This window comes from Orbicella faveolata, unplaced genomic scaffold (assembly GCF_042242905.1).
Source record: "Orbicella faveolata isolate gen_17 unplaced genomic scaffold, um_ofav_v1 contig_35, whole genome shotgun sequence".
In the NCBI taxonomy this organism is placed as follows: Eukaryota; Metazoa; Cnidaria; class Anthozoa; order Scleractinia; family Merulinidae; genus Orbicella; species Orbicella faveolata.
The window spans coordinates 27443376-27466585 of NW_028301564.1; the positions used below are offsets into that span (position 1 = coordinate 27443376).

The 23210-nt window shown below is 38.7% G+C and overlaps 3 protein-coding genes across 3 annotated transcripts; all 3 read right to left on the minus strand.

Annotated features, from left to right (window-relative positions):
• Positions 1 to 1604: 1604 nt before the first annotated feature.
• Positions 1605 to 6962, minus strand: LOC149104092 (uncharacterized). Its single transcript, XM_089273056.1, has 4 exons — positions 6580 to 6962; positions 6171 to 6446; positions 3933 to 4391; positions 1605 to 3491 (listed from the first exon to the last, which is right to left on the minus strand). The coding sequence occupies exons 2-4, from the start codon at positions 6226 to 6228 to the stop codon at positions 3424 to 3426; spliced, it is 585 nt and encodes a 194-aa protein (XP_089129182.1). The 5' UTR covers positions 6229 to 6446; positions 6580 to 6962; the 3' UTR covers positions 1605 to 3423.
• Positions 6963 to 7998: 1036 nt separating this feature from the next.
• On the minus strand, positions 7999 to 13662 carry LOC110058113 (uncharacterized). The gene is made up of 5 exons (XM_089273053.1): positions 12946 to 13662; positions 11680 to 12138; positions 11212 to 11259; positions 9545 to 9658; positions 7999 to 8876 (listed from the first exon to the last, which is right to left on the minus strand). The coding sequence occupies exons 1-5, from the start codon at positions 12968 to 12970 to the stop codon at positions 8758 to 8760; spliced, it is 765 nt and encodes a 254-aa protein (XP_089129179.1). The 5' UTR covers positions 12971 to 13662; the 3' UTR covers positions 7999 to 8757.
• A 3627-nt stretch (positions 13663 to 17289) lies between these two features.
• LOC149104093 (uncharacterized) lies at positions 17290 to 22734 on the minus strand. Its single transcript, XM_089273057.1, has 3 exons — positions 22258 to 22734; positions 21820 to 22124; positions 17290 to 20169 (listed from the first exon to the last, which is right to left on the minus strand). Exons 2-3 carry the CDS (start codon positions 21875 to 21877, stop codon positions 19727 to 19729), a joined length of 501 nt encoding a protein of 166 aa, XP_089129183.1. The 5' UTR covers positions 21878 to 22124; positions 22258 to 22734; the 3' UTR covers positions 17290 to 19726.
• Between the last annotated feature and the right edge of the window lie 476 nt (positions 22735 to 23210).

The following is a 23210-nucleotide window of genomic DNA, read 5'->3' on the forward strand; positions in this document are numbered from 1 at the left end:
ATTTTGTGTGACATGTAAGGATTTTTTCAAAACAGTAAAACGCCGGCTAGATATATAGCGCAAAGCACTTGCTCGATTATTTTTCCATGGCTCCCCATACATGATTATCTCTTTCTCGATCACGGCAAAAATCATATGCAAATTTACAAGCCGTTGTTAAGATCTGTCAAATATTCATCTCAAAGCTATCACAATCAGCGATTAAACCAGTCGGATCATGATACCAGATTCTGGTCTCAAGGAGAAGCGCTATTAAGAGAATGTCAACAGCCTCCCCCGTTCCGCCCCGCTCGCTTCCTCTCGTCTAATTTTTTCTCGCCCTCGCCGGGGAACCTGTTCGCAGGCTAAACACCATCGAAATTAGGAACGATGAGTACCCTCATCGTTTCTATGTAAGGGGGATGCATCCCCGGACACCCCTGAGATGCTCCTGCGGTAAAAGTAAATTGAGGATTTCTTTTTCTGCGCACTGCCCATGCACATTGCTATAAAAATAAAATCGCCTCATATCCAACAAGTGTGAATAAATAATTATGTTAGTTATTCATTGTTTCGAACATTAACCTAGCCCTCCTATAGATGGTGCGAACTATTGAGCTCGACCTAAAAGAAGCGGGCGGCAAAATCGTTGGAGCATTGTTCTCTGTGGAAGTTGAATGGAACACGCGAAGAAAGCAAGCGAGAGAAAATAACTTAATAATAGTTTTCGCTCAGTATCAAGAAAGTTATGACAAATCAAGAACGACTATCTGACAAGAAGATCTGAGCAAAGCCGGGGCCGAGATGCTCGTCGGAAATTTTGAAGAGAACCCCTAAGAGGTACCAAGATCTTGTTTTATGGGTGTGGCTTGAAGTTTTTTTTCACCCATAAGAGGTACTCATTCTAAAACAACACAATATCTGCTGTCATATTTTTTTTGACTCAATACCCTATAAGGTACCGCAAAAGCTTCCACTGTGGAAATGTTGAGGGTTGAACACCAACCTCGTTCCCAGGGTCTTTTCCCTGGCTTGGGAACCTGGGAACGAGGTTGGGCAGAACACCCTAAGAGATACCAAAACCCCCTTTTAACCTCTAATAGGTACGACGAGCACCCCCGTCCATTTTATTTGGAAGTCCCCCCTGGTGCGGAGCGTCACCCTGACATCATATTCCCGTAAGGAGTCAAATTGACCAAGAATTTTAAAAGCTTGACAAGACATTGAACTCATAACCGATAACGTCGCTAAAGGAAGGACAAATACGGTGACAAAATGCCCCTGGTTTGCAAGTCCTACCCCGCTGGAATCCAGTGTTATACCAAGTAACAAGCTTAATGGGTCCTAATAGTAATTTGAGCCGTAAATCAGGTTCCAGTCACTTTGGGTAGGTTTTTGGGTCTAGAAGTTTTTGTTTAATTAAGTTTGGTTTTCTTTTAATGCTTCTTTTGTACTATACTTTGTAGAGGAAAATGTTTCTTACGTTCAATGACTTAATGCTTTTTATCAATCTTTTCAGTGTAAAATTACAGGTCGCAAAAATCAATGAATCGCCTGTCCATTTTCGATGAGGTTCAATTCTCGGCTACAAGCCGGGAGTCGTGAGACAATCAGAAAACTGGAAGTACACTGCTGAATTTCTAGATTTAATTGATAATTAGGTACCAGTGTTTCAATATTATTTTTGTAATTTCTCTTTTTTTTCAAGTGTCCTTAATTAGTAGAGGGTCTTTACCCTCGGCTAGATAGGCTCCACACTTTAATAAAGTTATTGATTGATCTTGTACATATATATCTGAGCGATTTTGCAAAAGCAATTACTTGCTAGGTTTTCGCCTGGATTCGGACGAAGCCCGAACCCAGGCCGTCCAGGTCTAGCCAGCGGCCATAAACCTAGGGAGGAGGGGGTGGGGGGCTGTCGAGGGCAGGGGAAAGGGGAGGGTGTCTTTTACTGACATCTTCACTTAGCTAAACTTTTCAGTGTCAAATAACCTTGCTATTGACTGTGTTGCTGGGCACTTGGCTCAGTTATTGAACATTGTTTGAGGGTACTGTGTTGACATAGCACCCTGCTGGATAGGCCCATGCCACGTGCATACGCGATGGACAATCTCCTAGCCAGGGGGTGGTTAGAACATTTCTGGCCACTGGGACTATCTTTGGCCTGTCTGTTTTTTTTTTAAATACTTTAATTGTGATTCCCACTACTTACAACACTGTAATACAACTACTAATTACAACAATGATAACTATTTACAACAGTAATACAACTACTTACATTACTTACACCACTTAACAATACGATGCAATTACAGATGTGCACAACTTACTCTACAAAACAATACTATTAATTTCCTAACTTACGATACTATTACTTACACTACTTACAATATAATACCATTACTGATGCTTCTTACATTCATATTATAACAATATATAATGGTAATTGAACAGAGTGGAGTGCAATTTGGTCTGAAATCATACGTGTGATTTGAAATCACAAGTATGATTTCAGACCAAAATTGCACTCCACGAAGTTCAATTACCACTATTTATTAAATCCTTTTTAAAATCGCACAATTTTTCGCCTTAAATTTTAGATTTTTGTAGCGGAACCGGAGACGCCTTTACGTCTCATTTAGTATGCAAAACGAGGTCATGTGACGAAAACTCATTCGAGCATGACCAAGAAACAAGCAGTTCTGAAGTCAGAACGAAAAGTAGTCTACTTCATGCATAAAAGTTCAATTCATGGGGTAACCCGAAAACACTGACACCAGGTTCGCGGACCCCCACTACGGACCGAGTCCGTGGACTACCTATTGACCGGATCACCCCCCAAAATATAATAAAAATAATAAATAAATATTTCAGTTACGGGTTGTCTAATAGATTACTCGTGACGGCGAAATTTCGAAAGTTACATTGTGCAAATGTAACAAACCTGAATTCACACATTGTTTCCTTTGGTGTGGCCATAAAGTATACAAAAGACGCGCGCGGGGAAGCCTCCGGGAAGCCTCAAAATTTGTGTTCTTTCCCCTCTGCCATTTTGAGGAATGAAAAAAATCTGAGACAGGTAAAATTAATTCGAGACATACATGAAGTAAAAAATAAGATGTACATGAGGAGCTTTGCCCAAGAAAAAAATTCTCAGCAGGATGCGTAAAATGAAACCTTGGCTTGTCACAGTGAGGCGAGAGATCTCAGTTATCACACGGCCGAAATTAATTATCTTTTTTTGATCCTGTCATGCAACAAAATAAACCAGACGCCACAATCCACGCGCGAGTCTTAATTTAAACACGAGAAGACTTTGGCAATTTTCTTTCGCAAATATGCAACAAGTGAAGATGTGAAATCGAACCGACTTTTTACTTGCGGTTCTCTGATTGCTGAGCACTTTTATTGAACGCTTGCTGTTTTTGGATTCGCCGAATTTAGTCAACGGCAGAGGAAACTAAAAATAGTGACAGTAAACAAACTCTCCATTAAGTGTGGGACTGATTTTTCTGCAAGAGATTTAAGTACAATTAATATTTAGTCATTATTTTAAAAGCTTAGGACTGAGTTGCTCACTACAGGCAATTTTTACCCCATCTGTACCGTGGATAATGGAAATTAGGACTAGTAATCTTTTATGCAAGAGATTAATTTGTTTCAATAAAAAAATATGAATAATTGTTTATATTGTGTGACACCTGTAAAAATGTCTACTGGATGCTAATGAATCCTAGCAAATTACAATTATATGTAAACTTTCTGAAAAAAAAACAAAACAAAACAACAACAACCCAATGAGCTTACAGCAGGATCAAATTACATGCATATGGATATATATGCAGATTGGCTGTTTAATGTCCAAGAGACATACTCGTGTCATTGCAGATATTACCAAGCTAGTAAATGTAACTATTCAAATGAATATTGCTCTGCTGAATATTGGAACTTACTTGTTTCATAGTACACCAGGCGATAGTGCCCAGCTTCATGTCTTGTGACGTCATTTCCTTTCAGGCATCTCACCTCCAAATAGACTTCATCAAATGTTGGGTGGTTTGTAGTCATTCCCGGAATCACAATCTCAAGCTTTAAATGAAGCTTGAACTCATCATGGCCAGTACTTGTCACATTGCAGAGCAAAGAAACCTTTCCTAGCTGGAACATCTCTCTGGTTTGGCTGGTTATGACCCCAATAATGAAGTCTGTTTTCAATTCTTGTTGAGGTATGGAAGCCAATCTACTAGGGGATTCATTTCCCGCCTCCTTCATCAGTATAAGAACATTTGCTTCAGAGTAGTCACAACGTGTCTTAGTCAGTGGCATGCTGTTGGCTGCCATCAGAGTGTAATTTGTTCCTTTAGGAACATATATACTTTTATAATTCTCTGATTCTTCTGCAGTAGCTTGACCTGAAAGATACAAAACAGCAAGTTTCAAGCTACAATTTAAGATTCAACTACATTATCAAGAGTACAACTGCATGATGATTTTTTAAGTGAAATAAAATAATGGTAATAATAATATATTTTTTTGTTTAAAAAAAAAAGATTAATTAAAGGCTCAAAAGAGTAAGAATAGGCCCTTTGCAGGATACGGGCACATGGTACGGAATTAATTACGCTGGGACGCAAGTTACGCAGTGGGACTTCCAAAACAAAGCAACTCGTACCAGTCCAGCCGGACTTTCCTTTGTTTTGGAAGTCTGTGTAACTTGCGTCCCATCGTGATTAATTCAGTACCATGTGACCGGATCCTGCAAAGGGCCTATTAACTATTACTATTTGCCCCACAAATTAGCATATATCATCTAGACTGAAGTCAGCTTAACTAAAGTTTAGGCTTGTAAATTTAACACAGTCGAACTTGTACTTACATTGGAAATTGGCCGCTTAATACAGTGCCTTTAAAAAAGGTTCCACTGTATAAAATAACGTACAAAGCCAAAACTCTTGCTAGGGGTTAACGATCCTTGTTTGGTTTCAGAGAATTCATTCGAGACATATGTTACTAGTGTGGTGATGACTCGAAGTGTGGGCGCTATCTGGAACTATCAGTATGAAATCTAGTCCTGGCAAGATTTCCGTATAACCCCATACATTTATTATGCATACATTTTTTTTTATTTACATGTAGTCAAGCCAAGGTGTCAAACGTTCCTCATTTGACCCCATTTATATACACTGGATGAAACTGCTAACCATCAGTCACTCACATGCAACGTGCAGAACATTCGAATTTCGCCTCACTACATGTTCACATGAAGTCAGAGTGAAATTAACGTTCATGGGGAAACGATGGGATGTCTAGGTTAAGAGATGACACTTCATAGAAACACATACAACTGTAAGGTGAAAAAATTCACTCGATAAGTTACAAACTGCTGACATAGCTACTATAAATGTAGTGTACATGTACAAACTGCCGCTACAATTTCGTCTTCCATCCTACTCGTAGCTGTTTCAATTCCAGTTGCTACTCAAACACTTACCTGTAGACATCAACATCCACGCCATGTGAACCACAAAAAATGCTGAAAACATCTTTGAATTCCACTGCTCGCACTCGCAATGCGCGCGCTCGTTTTAGTAAATCGGTCTCCTTGTGTAGCGATATTGTCCAATAAAATTTTAGAGTTCCGGGCACGTGACTGTTAGTGGAACGGATGCAAAGTGAGTGAGGGGTGGACCTAGAGGTGGGAACCATTTGACTTTTGATCCGGGGAGGGGTGAGTGATTTGGTATGGACACGTATATAAATATTTTTCAACCCTTTCATGCGACAGGCATTTTTTTCTCGGGACGTGTGTATATATAAATTATGATATTTCTTCTCCGTATAATGTGCGTTTTTTGCGGCTCACTGAACGAGCGTGAATATTTTTTAATTATTTCTGGAGTGGTCTTGTGCAAGAGTTTTTTTTTTTTTTGTTACAAAAACGGAAACACTTTCTTTGCGGTTTATTACTTCTTCAGGTTATCTAGTTTAGTGCATACATGATTGACGGCTTAAGTTCGTTTAAGGTGGCAGAACCCAGTGAAAACACCTTTCTAAGGGGCAGACTTCCTTGCTTACAGAACCACGCAATCAAACGAATGACAAGAAATATAAAGATGAAGCTTACCAGGAGCCATAAGCTTACCAATAAATTGCAGTATATTGCAGTAGCTACCCAAAAACAATTGCCCTACCTGTACAAATCGTTAGCGCCATGGCAAGTGTGCCAGTGAAAAAACAGGAGAGCTGCATCTTGAAGACTCCTAACGCATCAACGTTCCGTTCCTCGCGAGTCCGACCACGTGATCGTCTTATAGCCTCGATCGTAGCCTCGCCGCTTCGATCCCACTCTCTCTCTCCTTTTCCTGCATATGGCGTTCGATATTCAACTTTCGTTCGTGAATACGAATATTCGGCTTCCAGTTTAATTCATCGAACACCATCACTAGCTTGACACCATGGTTTGGGCGCTGGGAAATTATTTCAAGTAAATTATAAACATGTAGAAAACGAGAACAAGAATTTAGAAAATGTTTTTTTCTCACCTCGAGTCACTTCCGATGGCAATGCATGTACGCCAGAACGAAACAAAGAAATACTTACCTGGTTGTTTGAACAACACGGTAAAGCTTTTCTGCACAACCGTAAGCTCCTTTGTACAGTAGACAAGGGATATCCAAACCCACGTTAGAATCACGGAGCTGCGAAATGCCCGACTCAAGTTTCATGATTCTGTAGATTCCTTTGAGTAAACCTGTAAAGGACCCTTGGAACCCATTGCGAATGAGCTACTTCCATCGGAAATCAAGCGATCTGGGGAAAGGTCACCAGCTAACGACCCGATAACGAACAGAAGAGAAAATTTCCAGGTCACGGAGCTCTTTGTATCTAGATTTTTCCCGGTTAAAATTCATGAAAACGTATTGACTTCGAACAGAAGTAGATGGATGATATATGCTCCTGCTTCAACTTTTAACCCACAATGCAATTTGGGTAGTGTCCAACTCTGGTTTGAGCGCGTTAAGTATTTTTTACATTACGAAAAAAAAAACACTTGGATATAGGCAAGTCTTCAATGAAGCTTTCCCGGGAGGGGCTTCGGGTGTCTGGAAAACGCGAAGAGCGAATAGCGAATAGTCGCGAATAGCCCACAGCGAATTAAAGAGCTGCTAAATAAGCTATAGTTCAGGGGTATACCTAATATAGTAGAAGATTGATACATTTTTGAAGTCGTTCATTTTCCCATTTTAAAGCAATCTCTCTCAAAATGTCCACCTCCATAATTGCTGATGTCAATTCTTAAATAAGCTGATTAGTGGCTTTCAAATGGCATATTGTACACAGGGAGAATGTCTTCTAATTTGCCGATTTGGGAAAAAACTGCGGTTTGCCTTAGGGGTAAAGGATTAAGTGTCCTCAATTTGTAGAGGGTCTTTGCTTTAATAAAGTGATTTACTTAATAAAGTTATTGACTGATCTTGAACATATATGTCTGAGCGATTTCGCAAGAACATGCCAGCTAGGCAGGAAGTCCAGTGACTCTAAACCTAGCAGGAGAGGAGGGGGAGTGGCGGAGGGGGGGGGGGGGGGGGGGGGAGGGAGCTGGAGGGGGAGGCCTCCATTAAGGCCAGGCTGAGGACATTAGGCGCTGAGGCACTGGTCTATCTGCTGGTGGTTTGCTGGCGGCCAGCAGTCAATTGCAGGGAGTAGGGGAGGGTGTCTTTTACTGAGACCTTCACTTATCTAGACTTAAACGTGCCAAATAACCTTGAAATTGACTGTGTTGCTGGGCACTTTGCTCAGTTGTTGAACCTTGTTTGAGGGTTCTGTATTCACATGGCACCCTAGCTGCTGGAGAGGCATGTGCCACGTGCGTACGTGATGGCCAATCTCCTAGCCAGGGGGGAGGTCAGAACGCTGGGACTGTTTTTGAGCTGTCTGTGGGCATTTTTAAGCAAATAGGGTCAGATATGTGGCACCATATAAAGCAAATGTCACATTGTGATGACACAACAAAAGCTGTGAGACTCGCAGTTTATGAAAACTGCATATGATATATTTTAAAATAGTTTCTATTTTACAGAATCTTTAATTTTAATTACAGTACAAACTTATTATGAAGGCTTTAAAAGCATATTCTATAGAAAAGCAGAATGCTTGAAGTATAAATAGAACCCATTCAACCGCCATAATTAATATACATAACTTAGGTACTTTTTCACGAGTGCTTGTTTCACAATTCAATTAAGATGACTTAACTGCAATTAATACAACTAGTATTCCTATCTGAATGAAATGAAATACTGACATGTCTTTTTTTTTTTTAATTACTCAACTGCCAAACAGTTGCTTCAAACTTTAATAAATAAGGGAATAACTTTAAAAGCTTAATTATAAAATTCAAAACAAAATGTAATCTCTAGTTTTGTTACATGTAAAACCGGCCATCAACAGTCCCAGTGGCTCAGCAATTGTTTTCCATTTTTTCTTTAAAATGCCTGGGTTTTCAAAACAAATTCCCAGTGAAACAACAGGCAAAGTGTTGGTTAAGTCTGAGAACATGTTGAAAAACAATATGAAATTTAGCTTGATTGAGAATCCTCGAGTTTCCAAAAATCACAAATTATGAAAAATAGCAGCCTATACGTACTGAACACTGTCTTATAAAGAAAGTTGACGTCAAATTGAAACATCTTGCGCTTTGATAGAAAAATATTTTTCTTTACCTGTAGGATTCAGCAGGAAAATGTAATTTCTTTTACAGAAGTAGTCATGTGGCAATTAACTGACTGCAGACCTCATTGATAATATTAGTCGAATACTAAGCCACATCAAGCTTATAAATACACCTGCGAGGACAAAATACAAGGCAAGACGTCCATCTGTTTTTCTCTTCCCATCTATGAAAAGATTGAAATACAGATTAAAACTGAATTGCACTTATATATTATATACTGTATTAAGGTAAATAATGCTTTTTCTCAGTAGCGTTTCGCCAGCTACATAAATCGCGCTAAATACAGCACACTGCATGTGTGCCCACACACCCAAACACCAAGGATGGGTGGGTGGGTGGATGGATGGAATTGGATGGATGGATGAATGGATGAATGAAAGACTTTGTTTAAGCATCAATAGTATTTAACTTAAAAAAAACTAATTGGGTACACTATTTACATATTGATCACATGTGAGTCAAAAGTTCAATAGTTGTAGTTGTTTCCGTAGCTAGGGAATTAATTTTGTGAGTGAGTTTTGTGTGCCCTGAGTTATTAGCTAGGGAGTTAGTGAGTTTTGATCCATGACAATTGTGACAGGTATTCCTCCTAATAGAAAATGTCTTTGAGTTGCCTGGAGGCCAGTTATAACAGTGATATGTATGTATCATCAAAGATTTTGAAAAATGAATTAAAACCCGAAACTTGGCAAAACTTGGCAAATAAGCTATAGCAATGGACAACTTTTTATTTTAAAGTTTGACTTTAAAATGATGATCCAAGCTGCAGTGTAGGACAGTTGATCAATACATTCCACAAGACAAAACATTATTTTTGTACATGATCTGTACCTGGAAGATTTTCCTTCTCCTGTGAAGGACCTATGTCAGGACTTGGAGTTGCTGGCAAGCCAAGACTTTGTGATGCCTGTGTAAAGCCAATGCTATTTAAAGGTGAACTCTGACCTACAAATGAAATGTATATTTTAACATTTGTTCTCAGCATGTACTGTATCTATTATTAGTTGAATATTTAGAGTTGAGAAAAGCCAACATGTCCAATTTAAGGTGTTTTGATCCTAATTTACTAGCAATTGGTATAATTATGTTAACTGAGTGCAAGTTTATCAGTGTCCATTTAGATGGGTTTCAGATTACTAATTCTTAATCATCGGTATTTCGTTCAGCAGGTCATTATTTCCTGTCATAAATTGATATATTAGCACAAAAAAATTACTCCCATAAAAATTGGGTGAGGGTGGGTGGCCCGCTTCCCAAAATCCTTACCCTATTTATGACCAAAATCTGTGATTTTCCCCACCCAAAAATTTGATACCCTATGTGCCACTGGGCATTGCAGGATTGAGTAAGTGAGTGACCCTTAAATAAAAAACAGTGTTTCATAACTGCCTTATAATTAGTTCCCTAGCTAGTTCAGATCAATGTTAAATTGTCGTTTAACATAATCTGTGAAGTACTTCCTTAATTTAATTGTTGATATTCTTTTTAATAATGATGTAAAAGTAGCTTCTTCTTAAGAACATACCCTTTCAAAACTAAAGTACAAAAACCATACTGTATTTATGACCAAAATCGATAACCTATTGATGACTAAAACAGCTGAAAAACCATACCCTTTAGGGCCACACATGCCTATATAACCTATGAAAGGGAGTAGCCACCCCCCCCCCCCCTCCAAGTACAGACGTTACGTTGTTGGGGGAATTAGCTGACATGAAGACAAAATGTCAAGAAACGCAACTTATATTCTGAACAATAAACAGGAAGTTCTGACAATACTCGATACTCGTGGAACGCATGAAGAAGATCTCGGTTCTCTCGTTCGATCTCGACTTAGTTCCATGTGCTCTGGCACGTGACCTTGTTTGTGTCCCATGATTCCACTACATGAGAGTAATTACTGAATTGTTACCCATGTAAGATCAGTTTATTTTCATTTGGTTACACTGGGACTTGATCAAAGGGACTTACACCTGTTTAAAATATCCCACAAACGTGACAGACAGAGAGAAATAATAGCAATAATGAATTACTCTTTAAATGAAGAAGCCTTGCAACAACATCACAAAGTGGTTTACAGAATGGCCTCAAGTAAGGTAATAAAACATTAAAAACTAAAACTAGGACTAAATTAAGGAAAAAGATTTCATGCTAATTATCTTTAATGGTTAAAATTAGTTTAAATAATAAATATGCACTGCTTGAAATACATGCTATTTTGGAACAATGAATTAAAAATTTTGCTTTGCCAGCAAGCCAATTGCTGCAGCTTTGGTGGATGTTTCTCGTGGACGTAGATTAAATGTCTCACTCTACTAATCAAGCCAGTTAAAACAAATGCATAAATTGCAGCAAAGTTAAGAGTAGTCAAGACTGTCCCCATTTTCTAGGAGATTAGATTTGCAAATGTATACAAATACTGCATGATCAAGAATATAATACTACCAACTGATGATTAACTGACATATACTTAAGAAAGCAGAAATTTGTTGCCCCACCTGTAGATAATGGAGATTTGGTAAGCCTTTCAGTGGGACTGATCTTTTCTGCGAGAGATTTAAGTATAATTAATATTTAGTCATTATTTTAAAAGCTTTAAGGACTAAACTGCTCACTACAGGCAATTTTTACCCCATCTGTAGATAATGGAGATTAGGGCTAATCTTTTATGCAAGAGATTGATTTTTTTCAATGAAAATTATGAAGAATTGTTGATATTGTGTGACATCGGTAAAAATGTCTATTGGATGCTAATGAATGCTGGGAAATTACAATTATATGTAAACTTTCTGGAAAAAACAAAAAACAAAAACAACCCACTGAGCTGACTGCAGGATCGATTTACATGTATATATATGCAGATTGACTGTTTAATGTTCAAGAGACATACTCATGTCACTACAGATATTACCAAGCTAGTGAATGTTACTCGAACAGATATTGCTCTGCTGAAGATTGGAACTTACTTGTTTCATTGTACACCAGGCGATAGTGCCCAGCTTCATGTCTTATGACGTTATTTCCTTTCAGGCATCTCACCACCAAATCAACTTTATCAAATAATGGATGGACTGTAGCTGCTTCAGGAATCACAATCTCAAGCTTTAAATGAAGATTGAACTCATCATGGTTTGTACTTGTCCTATTCACAATGCACAGGAGAGAAACCTTTCCTAGCTGAAACTTCTCTTTGGTGTGGTTGGTTATCACCCCTGCAATAATGGAGTCTGTTTTCAATTCTTGTAGAGGGATCGAAGCCAATCTACTAGGAGAAACATTCCCCTCTTTCATCAGAAGCACATGTGCTTCAAGGTGGCCACAATGTGTCTTGGTCAGTGGCGTGTTGCTGCTTATGATCAGACGGTAATTTGTTCCTTTAGGAACATATATAATTTCATAATCCCGCAATTCTTCTGTAGCTTGACCTGAAAGATATAAAACAGCAAGTTTCAAGCTACAATTTAAGATTCAAATACATGATCAAGACCACAACTGCCTGATGATTTTTTAAATAAAATAAAATAATTGTAATAAATTTTTTTTTTTTTTGAAAAAAATTGATTAATTTAAGGCTCAAAAGAGTAGGAATTAACTGTCACCATTCGCCCCACAAATTAGCATATCGTATAGACTGAAAACTAAACCTTAGGCTTGTAAATCTAACACAGTCGAACCTGTACTTACATTGGAAATTGGCCACTTAATACAAGGCCTTAAAAAAGGTTCGACTTTCTAAAATAACGTACAAAGCTGAAACACTTGTTAGAGGTTAACGATCCTGGTTTGTTTTCAGAGAATTCGTTCGAGACACATGTTACCCGTGTCTTGATGACTCGAAATGCGGGCGCTATCTGGAACCATCAGTATGAAATCTAGTCGTTTCCACTGTATATGTCTTATTAAAGTGAATTAAATCTAAACGTCATACATTTTTTAATTTACATGTAGTCAAGCCAAGCTGTCAAACGTTCCTCGTTTATTTTCACTGGATGAAACTGTTAAACATCACACTCACAAGCTGCAGAACATTCGAATTTCACCTCGCTACACATTCACATGAAGTCAGAGTGAAATTAACGTTCATGGGGAAACAATGGGATGACACTTCATAGAAACGCATACGATTGTGAGGTGAAAAAAGTCACGGGATAAGTTAAAAACTGCTGACATAGCTACTATTTCGTCTCATCCTACTTGTAGCTGTTTCAATTCCAGTTGCTACAAACACTTACCTTTAGAGATCAACATCCACGCCATAAGAACCAAAAAACTGGTAAAAACATCTTTGAATTCCCATAATCGCAGGTAGAGCACGCACTTCGGTGTGCTACAGGCGCCTGGGTGTGCTGTACTTGTGCAACAATGTTGTCCAATAAAATTTTAGAGTTCCGAGCACGTGTCTGTTAGTGGAACTGAGGGAGGGGGTAGGGGAGCGTGGACCGACAAAGGGGACTTTTGTATACTAATGTATACAAATGTATAAGGTGTATTACATTGTCACGTTGAAGGCAAAATATTTCAGCAAATTGCAACAGGCCACAGTAAACAGCCCTGCAGTAAAGAGAGCGGAAGTGCCCAGTGACCCTGCGCGGAGGGGGGGGGGGTACTGCCATATACGGGCTATACAGGTATGTGCCGCTGTGAAGGGTATGGTTTTCAAGCAGTTTACTCTAGGATAGCGTGTATAAATCAGAGCGTTTGGGCCTAAAATAGGGTATCATTTTTCACAGAACTGACCAGTTGGTTGAAGATTTTATCAAGACTAAGGAAACCAGGAATTGCCTCTCAAAAATACAAAAAAATCAAATCGGCGAGTTTAAATTTACGCAAATCAGCCTCAACAGTGTCGCAAAATTCAGGGTAGCAAAATTCAGCTGAACTAGCTCTGGTATAGGCTAAGTGTTCCAGGGTCCCAGCGGCACATCCCCACCCAGAAATTCCCAAAGTACCTCCCCTACCCCCCCCCCCCGCCCCGGACCAGTGGCCAAGTCAATAATGAGGGCGACATTAGGGTTTGCGGTATTGCGGTATTCGACAATTTTTCTTGCCGTATTTCGGTAATTTTAATTTTGAATTGCGGTATTGCGGTATTCTCCGAGCCTGCGGGATGCGGTTTTTTAACATTTTGGACGGCATTAAAAATTATCCTCCAAGTTCTTCAACGTTTTCCGACGCCTTTTCCAGTTTCCCATTGGAAAAGGGTAAGTTATTTTTAGTTAATAATTAGCAAACACGCGAATGGATGTTACTTATTTTGCTTATTTCGTCTAAATCGAAAATTACAAATTCCTAGTCGCTATCTCCGTGTTATTTGCTCTAAACGGGACATACAGAGTAGTGGTTTCGGTATGACATTGAATTTTGACCCGGCCGATTGAAGTGTTGCGGTATTTTGTGATGTCGTTTGCGATAATGCGGTATTAAAGCCGAATTTTCTTGCGGTGTTCAGAACCCCCATTATGTCTCCCTAAATAATAATCAAAGTGAATTATTCTTACCTGAAGTGAAAATGGATGGTGGTAAGTTACTACTCACTAGAGCGAAGACTACAACGAAACTACCATACAAGAGTCCCATGGACAAACGTTATTTCAGCTTCAGTCACAACTAAATTTAGTCTTAAGATGAGTAGAAACGCAACACTGAACTTGTCTCAGTTAAGCTGGTTAGTTTGAGAACCTCTTGATTCCACATGTAAACAAAGTATCCAAGTAGTTTTGAACAGCAGTTGGTGCAAGAGGATTCAAAAGATATTTCAGCGAGGAGTTCTCGATCGAATTTTTGCAGAGGAGCCTCGAAATCATGACGGCTAAATGAAACACCGGAAAATGCTAATTAAGTATGAGCTTGAACGGTCTTTTTTGAACCTTTTCCTAGAAAGTCACGCTTGACAACCCACTATGCCGTCTAGCCGTTTGCTATTTCAATTCCCTCGATTTGCTTGTGAAACCTTCAATGTTTATGAACTCGGCATGTATTTACCAGGTAGACAACAAAGTAAGCTTAATTATGGAAATTCCAGTTGGTTGAAAATCACTTGTGAGGATCATACAGTAGCCTACGTTCGGCTAAGTTAAGTAAGCTTCAAAGCTTCAGCGGCCATTTTGTATTTATGAGTGTAACACGTTGTCGAAGATCGTTTTTTATCTAGTTATTCGTTCATCTTTGTTGCTTGGATTTCACATGCCGGCTTTCCTACAGTCGGCTTTTCTTCTAAGTGCGGATATCACAGCGAGGAGTTGTGCTCTCACAGGCCAACACTTCACGGTCTGGACCTTTGGTGTTGGTTAATGCGCCACATTGAAACTTAGGAGTCATTATTGACTCTCGGAAGCCAACATTTAACGGCTTGAATCTGCTCAGCAGACCTGCTTGAGAATATCTGAGAATATCTGAAAGTGTCTGAACGCATTTGAAAGCCTCTGAACTTATTTGAAAGCAAGAGACTCTCCTGCAGTGCTTGTGTTGCCCTAATGCTGTTGTTGCTGTTGAATCGAATTGGACAAACCATCCACACACAGTACGTTGACAAGAGTCTGCTAGCCCACGATTTCGTCGAAGTAAGTAATATGGGAATCTCTGTTGGACAATACCGATCGAGAATTGGCGGGTCTAAAATACTGGTAGCTGATCACGGGTAACTGGTAACTGGTAACTAATAACTGGTAGCTGGTCACTGGTCACTGTTAAGTAATAACTGATAGCTGGTGACTGATGACTGGTCACTGGTCACTGGAATTTGGTTAGGTAGGGGGACCAAAACGCATTAATGCCAATCAATTTACAAAAACTTTAATTCCAACAAAAAAGAATATAAATCAATAAACATTCTCTTTTGCAATTCATAACAATAGACCCCAACCAACCGTTGACAGCAATTAATACATGTATCTAAAACGACTTACAAGATATTTTCACATTAACCAGACTATGACCCACGACGTCTGACATTTGGACGTTACTCATCCGACAAGCAGATATCCTCTGAATGAGAACACAGCTGGTGAAAACGAACCTAAGATAACTAAAAACGATTGTGTAGTTCACATTATATCTTATTGGGGCTAAGAAATTATTCCGTATAATAGAATCAGTAGTTGATAAACGTCAACCTGTAATTCTATACTAGTTATAAAAAATTGATTAATCTGAAACGTGATCTATTGATTTTGAAATACTTTAACATAAACAGTAAACAAACAAGTAAAACTGAATATGAAATATGACCACCCACTACCTGCTACCCACTACCATTTACCTTTGAATATTAAATTTTGTTGTTGAAAGAATAAGTTCAAAGAGTGACAAAAGAAGGAATCATGGATGAAAATTTAACTTCACTTCACAATGCGCGTGTGGACAAATAATCTTTTCTATAAGTGTACTAAGGTACACTAAGTTTACTGCATTGGTGCTTAGTGTACTGCATCGGTAGTAAGGGACATTTCAGAATATCTAATCTATCAGACACCAGTCACCAGTCACCAGTCAACAGTTACCAGTCAACAATTATCAGTCACCAGTCACCAGTCACCTGCAGTCACCAGTTACCAGTCACCACTTGTAGCGTTGCACTTTCGTCCTGGGTGGCAGACATGTCTGACACCTTTTGACCAATTGTATGTGTTGTTGTTTCTTCCAATGAAAATGCGTTGTGACCGTGTCCTCTGAGGTTATTTTACTAGGGGACGGGACGGTGTTTGCCAGGTGAAAGCTCGAAACCTATCGATTGTGACTTTTATCGTGAGGGTGTTTTACCGGATCTTTCTGCAGGTTCCGAAACACATTTACAGCTGCCTTTGAAGCTTGATATTGTCGGTAAGAAGCTTTGTGAAGTGTAGCGTATTGTATTATGTTGTTTGTAGTAATGGAGTGAGTAATTTCAAATGGTTCAAGTTTACGAAGCCATTTCGACATGTTCATCAGCAATCTAAGTATTGTTGATCGTGTTGCTTTCAAGCGGCACGAACTAAGCTGGTATTAGTTTGTATAGTCCACACTGTTGTGTTTTGCATTTTGCAATTAAGATCTGCCTCCGTCAAGGGTATAAAGAAACACTGTCATGCCGACAGAACAAATTTTCACTCAACTTATTACCACCTTCGCCACATGGCACTATCGCCAAATGGCACCAAATATATATACAGCTTAGTTGGATAGAAAATGCTATAGAGCAAAGCAAAAACAGTACCCGTACGAAACGAGCAGATCTGTTTAATTAAGGGCATTGAGCCAGAAAAAAAAAAAAATGACAGGAGGTATTAATTTTGATAATCAACTGTACAAGTAAAAGGTATTAGAAGCATTATGATCATTTTTATCACTCAAAGTTAGGAAAATGTGTTGATTTACAAATGATACCTAGGCCTCTTAGGACTGCAAAACAGGATCTTGGTATCTCTGAGGGGGTCTTTTCAAAATTTCCAACAAGTAATCCCATCCCTTTTTTTTATAAGGGAGTCTCCCCGTGGGACTGTTATCCTGCAGCAAGACATGAGATTCCTTCTCTTTTTGCTTGTTTTTAAGCTCTCAGTAGTAACAGGCAAACCGGTTGAGGAGGCAATTTAACCTCAGCCTTTCTTCATTTTTGTTGTTTACATATTAGACATCATTAAGATCCTAAATACCCACAAAGAGAATTAAACCATGGACATCATTGTCTCAGTCACAGCTTTTTCATGGACATTGCCTTAAGTCCTAATTTCTTTCTGGCTATAGCCCTGATGTGGCAACTAACAATCTACCCCCCACAGGGATTGGAAAGGCTGTGTGCCATGTGCATGTGGCGCATAAAGCTATGAAATGACACATTCTGAAAGCACCTACCGGGCTTGCGATGTGCCCTAGCTGCGAAACAGCTAGTAAAAAATACACTACTTTGTGAAAATAATTTTCATGATTTGTGAAATTTTCATTGTAATGACAGATTAAATAAACACGCAAGAAATCACGATGCCTTTGCTCTTTAATCGACGTTTTAAAAGCATTTGTTCTGTTTTTGTCCCCAGATTTTCGAGAAATAACATAATATACTATGCAAAAAACTCAGTTTTCCAAGAGCATCTTTTGGAGATATTTAATTTGTTGAACAAAAAACAAAAGAAACCTTTTGTTTGGCTAAATGATAAAGTCACCGAAGCCTGGCATTTGCTGCTAGTTGTTCGAACTGATACAAGTTTTATTATTCATATAATTACACTAATCTGTTGCTGTTGATTCATTAGCGCAAGCAAATAAGGAGCTGAACGGGCCAGATTCAAGTTTGTTTTGTTGTGACACTGGTTCGATACAAGGTCGGTTGAACTTTTTTTCTGGTCTGTTTCTCTACTTCTTTCAAAAATAAAACACCTAAATAGGATTTTAAAAAAAATGTGCTGTTGAAGCTGCTAAAAGTAACTGTTTAAGTTTGCGTTGCATTGAAATCCACCCTCGAAAGATTTGCTGCAAAAGATGCTGCTGGAAAACTGAGTTTTTTGCATATGTTATTTCTCGAAAACAAAGCACAAATCAACAAAAACAATTATGCAATGATGCTTTCCATGTCAAAACAAGTCGGTCTGCGAAAAATTAGCACAATGCTGCAAAAAACAAAAATCGACCCAAAAAGCTATATATGCCCTTTTTGCACAAAAGCCTTCAATTGTCAAGGCAACTTTACTTGTCACCCTTAAAATCTAAAATTGAGCTTGTCTGAGTGATGTTAATGTCAGACTCGGTGTGTTAGGTCTAATCAGTTCCAGTTCAGAATGTATAGTTTAACCTCAATGAAAGGTTACATAATTTGTATTAGCTATATTCTGTGGGGTAACCCCAAAACACTGACCCCCAGTCCGCGGACTCCCACCACAGACCGGGTCCGCGGACTACCAATGGACCGGCCCACGGACTACCCCTACAGGCAGTCCGCACACCCGGTCCATAGTGGGGGTCCACAGACCGGGGGTCAGTGTTTTCGGGTTACCCATATTCTGCGACTGTACAAGTAAAAAGTATAAAACAACTGTAATCAAGAAATACATATTGTTTGCCAAATTTTTTTATGGCCAATTTATTTACCCTAATGACCCAAACTTTTTATAAATGGCCCATAACTTTCCAATCCTATGGGCCATAGGCTCATTTGCCTGTTTTCCCTTGCCAATCCCTGCCCCATGTCAATCTGCATTGTTTTTCATAGCATTGCATGAGGTGGCCAGGCTATGCTGATATAAATAAATAAATATTAAATAAATAAATAAATAAATAAATAAATATACATTTATTTCGCACCATTTTCCACTAATTGTCCATGGCGCTTTACAATACTTTAAAATTAAAATCCTAATCCTTTAAAAACCTAAATTCTTAAATCCTAAAAGTTAAAATCCTAAGAATTAGATACGCTATATAATACAATTAGGCTACAAATAAAAAGCAAAAACTACAAATCAAACGTGCGCTTAAAAAGGTAAGTCTTAAGATTAGGCTTAAAAACTGCCTATTGATGATGAAAGTCTGATCTCTGGAATTTGCACACATATGTAAACAATAACCTCCATTTGGCACGAAAAGAAGTTTGGATATTTGTCCACAGATGTTGTCTGTTCAGCGAAGCAAACAGTTTTCCGAGAGCGGAGTTCAAGGGAAAATGTGAGCTCTAAGGAACAGATAATCTCCAAGGAACAGATAATCTCCAAGGACAAATATCGGTGCATATTTTAAAGTCAAATGGAGGCTAATGTCTTTATTATCCTTCAAATATTTATCAGAACATGAAAACTGGGGATTAGCACTCAGATATTTCTTAGTTTTAGCTGGGGCATAAGCAGTCATGATCATGTGGTGCGTTTAGATCATTATTGCATGCAAGCAAAATATTTGATGGATTATAACTGATATATAATTAGCCTGCTAGCCTGAGATGAGATATTAATACATTACTACAATTTATATCAATCTTTGTCAGTAGCAGTTAGCAGCAAATGTTAACCAAACTGGCTGATAAATTGTTTGATTTCTACTCTTCAGTAATATTTAGAACTTACGTTTTACGAAATACACCTCAGCTTGCCTGAATTTGAGCCCACTGCAGTCCATACACGAACATATTATTTCAAAACGAATCTCATCAAATGGTGGTCCAGGATCAGCCATAAGTGCAGTAATTTGCAAACTGGCCTGCCATTCAATCTCAGACTGGTGATTATAGCCAGAAATAATCTGGCGGCTACAGTTCAAGGAGACATGTTCTAAACTGTAGTTCATCTTTGTTTCAGAGTTTGTTATTCCAGTACTAACATCAGTTGTCCATAACTTTGAATCGGGACAAGACACTAGCCGTCGAGGCAAGTTGCCGGTCAGGTTAGAAAAGATCTTAATCTCCTGACTACAGTTCGGTCTATCTCCTGGTAAAGTGAAGGTGTTTGTGGCTGTGAATTTCTTTCCTCGAAACAACAGAACTTCTGCCATTAGTTCACCTGAAAGTTAGAAAACAGCAAGTATTAAATACAATTACAGTTGGTTCCTTTAAGGACCTTGCAGTTACTTAAAAAAGCTGTAAGCTAATTAATTTAGCTACAATTTAAGACTTAAAAAAAAAATTGATTAATGCTTTACATTGTTGACGGAACATTTTCACTGATTTTTAATTTTTTCGAGAAATTAATAAACTTAATACATTTTAATATCATGTAAACACGTAGACATCAAAAATTATTGTGATCCCCCACTCCCTTGGAATTTCCCCTCCAAGTGAAATTGATACAATTTTCTGGAACTCATTTACAAAATTACATAGGTAACTCTTAGTCAAATGATTTTGAGGTCTGTACTGTGAGACAAAGTTTTTTTTCACATGGGTCATGAATCAAAGAGAAATAAGAGGATATTCCAGTACAGACTGAGAAGATGTGTTCAGTAAAATATTTAACTCTTAATGTCTGGTCCCGAGGGGCACAGTGAATTTTGTTTCCTGAGAGTCTCAAACATTGAGATTTGAAGGAAACATAGGCGTACGAGCTGGAGGAGAGGGGGGGAGGGCAAGGGGGACTGCAGACCCCCCAGCTTTGAAAATTATGTGATTATTCAGACAAAACGCCTTATGATTTGGGCAACAACACTTAAGAGAAAACATTCCAAAATAACGATGTTGGCGTGATTTCCAAAACTGGTAAATAAAATTTCTATTCAGTTATATTTTACAGAGCTTCTTTTAATAAGTTTTACTGAGATTTTCCTTGGATTAAGACTCTTGATAGAGTATGATTGATTGAGTGAGTATGCAAGCTTTGAATATAATTATTTTTGGAATTGTAGCAGTTTCATTAGTTGTTGGAATTGTGAAGGTATTTTTTACGCATTCAGGCATTGCATAAATGTTTCGGGCAAGAAGGTCACCGCCCTCCAAGTCCGCAAGTGCCTGCACATGTATGGAGGGAAACATAATTCACTGTTCGCCAAGGGACCAGTCAAAACAAATGGGTCAAACTGGTGGAAAACAAATAATCACTTTATTGACAAATGACATGCAACAGCGGTCAATATTTCGCGGGTAAGAGGGAACTGTTTCCCGTTTGACGGCATAGTTTTCGCACTGTTACCCGCTCATGGCATTTGGCGAGAAACAGTTTCATTGTCAGATGTCATGTGACCATGAACTAACCAATGAATGGGCACACTGTAGCGGGGAAAATGCCAGCTATATAACAATAGTCTTTTTTACTGTTTTGCATTAAACTTGAATGTTAAATGTTCAAAATTTATGATTTACTTGTAGTCAAGCCAAGGTGTACACTAGATGACATAACCTGTCATTTGAATACACATGAAGTTTGCACCTGAAAATCTTGTAGGTATGATTAGTTCAGAATAGAGATCTCACAGAAAACGATACAATTTTCAGGTAAATAAAATACTTGATAAGTTACATCGAAACTATGCATACGTTTTAAACCATTTTTTCGGTCGATGTAAATGCATGTGGTGTGGAAGGTTTTCCTATTCTACATGCAAAGACTACAGTTTGTACACACTCGCTTGTAACACGCGGACATGTTCACGAGTTTAATCCCGTAGTGTAAAAATCAATTATTTCGATCGCAGTAGCTACCCAAAAACAATTGCCCTACCTGTACAAATCGTTAGCGCCATGGCAAGTGTGCCAGTGAAAAAACAGGAGAGCTGCATCTTGAAGACTCCTAACGCATCAGAGTTCAGAATATTATACGTTTCCGAGCGTTTCCGTTCCTCGCGAGTCCGACCACGTGATCGTCTTATAGCCTCGATCGTAGCCTCGCCGCCTCGATCCCAGTCTCTCTCTCTCCTTTTCCTGCATATGGCTTTCGATATTCAACTTTCGTTCGTGAATACGAATATTCGGCTTCCAGTTTAATTCATCGAACACCATCACTAGCTTGACACCATGGTTTGGGCGCTGGGAAATTATTTCAAGTAAATTATAAACATGTAGAGAACGAGAACAAGAATTTAGAAAATGTTTTTTTCTCACCTCGAGTCACTTCCGATGGCAATGCATGTACGCCAGAACGAAACAAAGAAATACTTACCTGGTTGTTTGAACAACACGGTAAAGCTTTTCTGCACAACCGTAAGCTCCTTTGTACAGTAGACAAGGGATATCCAAACCCACGTTAGAATCACGGAGCTGCGAAATGCCCGACTCAAGTTTCATGATTCTGTAGATTCCTTTGAGTAAACCTGTAAAGGACCCTTGGAACCCATTGCGAATGAGCTACTTCCATCGGAAATCAAACGATCTGGGGAAAGGTCACCAGCTAACGACCCGATAACGAACAGAAGAGAAAATTTCCAGGTCACGGAGCTCTTTGTATCTAGATTTTTCCCGGTTAAAATTCATGAAAAGGTATTGACTTCGAACAGAGGTAGATCGATGATATGCTCCTACTTCAACTTTTAACCCACAATGCAATTAGGGTAGTGTCCAACTCTGGTTTGAGGGCGTTAAGTATTTTTTACATTAAAAAAAAAAAAAAAAAAAAAAACACTTGGATATAGGCAAGTCTTCAATGAAGCTTTCCCGGGAGCTAGGGCTTCGGGTGCCTGGAAAACCTGAAGAGCGAATAGTCGCGAATAGCGAACAGCGAATTAAAGAGCTGCTAAATAAGCTATAGTTCAGGGGTATACCTAATATAGTAGAAGATTGATACATTTTTGAAGTCGTTCATTTTCCCATTTTAAAGCAATCTCTCTCAAAATGTCCACCTCCTTCATAATTGCTGACGTCAATTCTTAAATAAGCTGATTAGTGGCTTTCAAATGGCATATTGTACACAGGCAGAGTGTCTTCATTTGCCGATTTGGGAAAAAACTGCGGTTTACCTTAGGGGGTAAAGGGTTAAGTGTCCTCAATTTGTAGAGGGTCTTTGCTTTAATAAAGTGATTTACTTAATAAAGTTATTGACTGATCTTGAACATACATATCTGAGCGATTTCACAAGAACATGCCAGCTTAAGGCAGGAAGTCCAGCTACTCTAAACC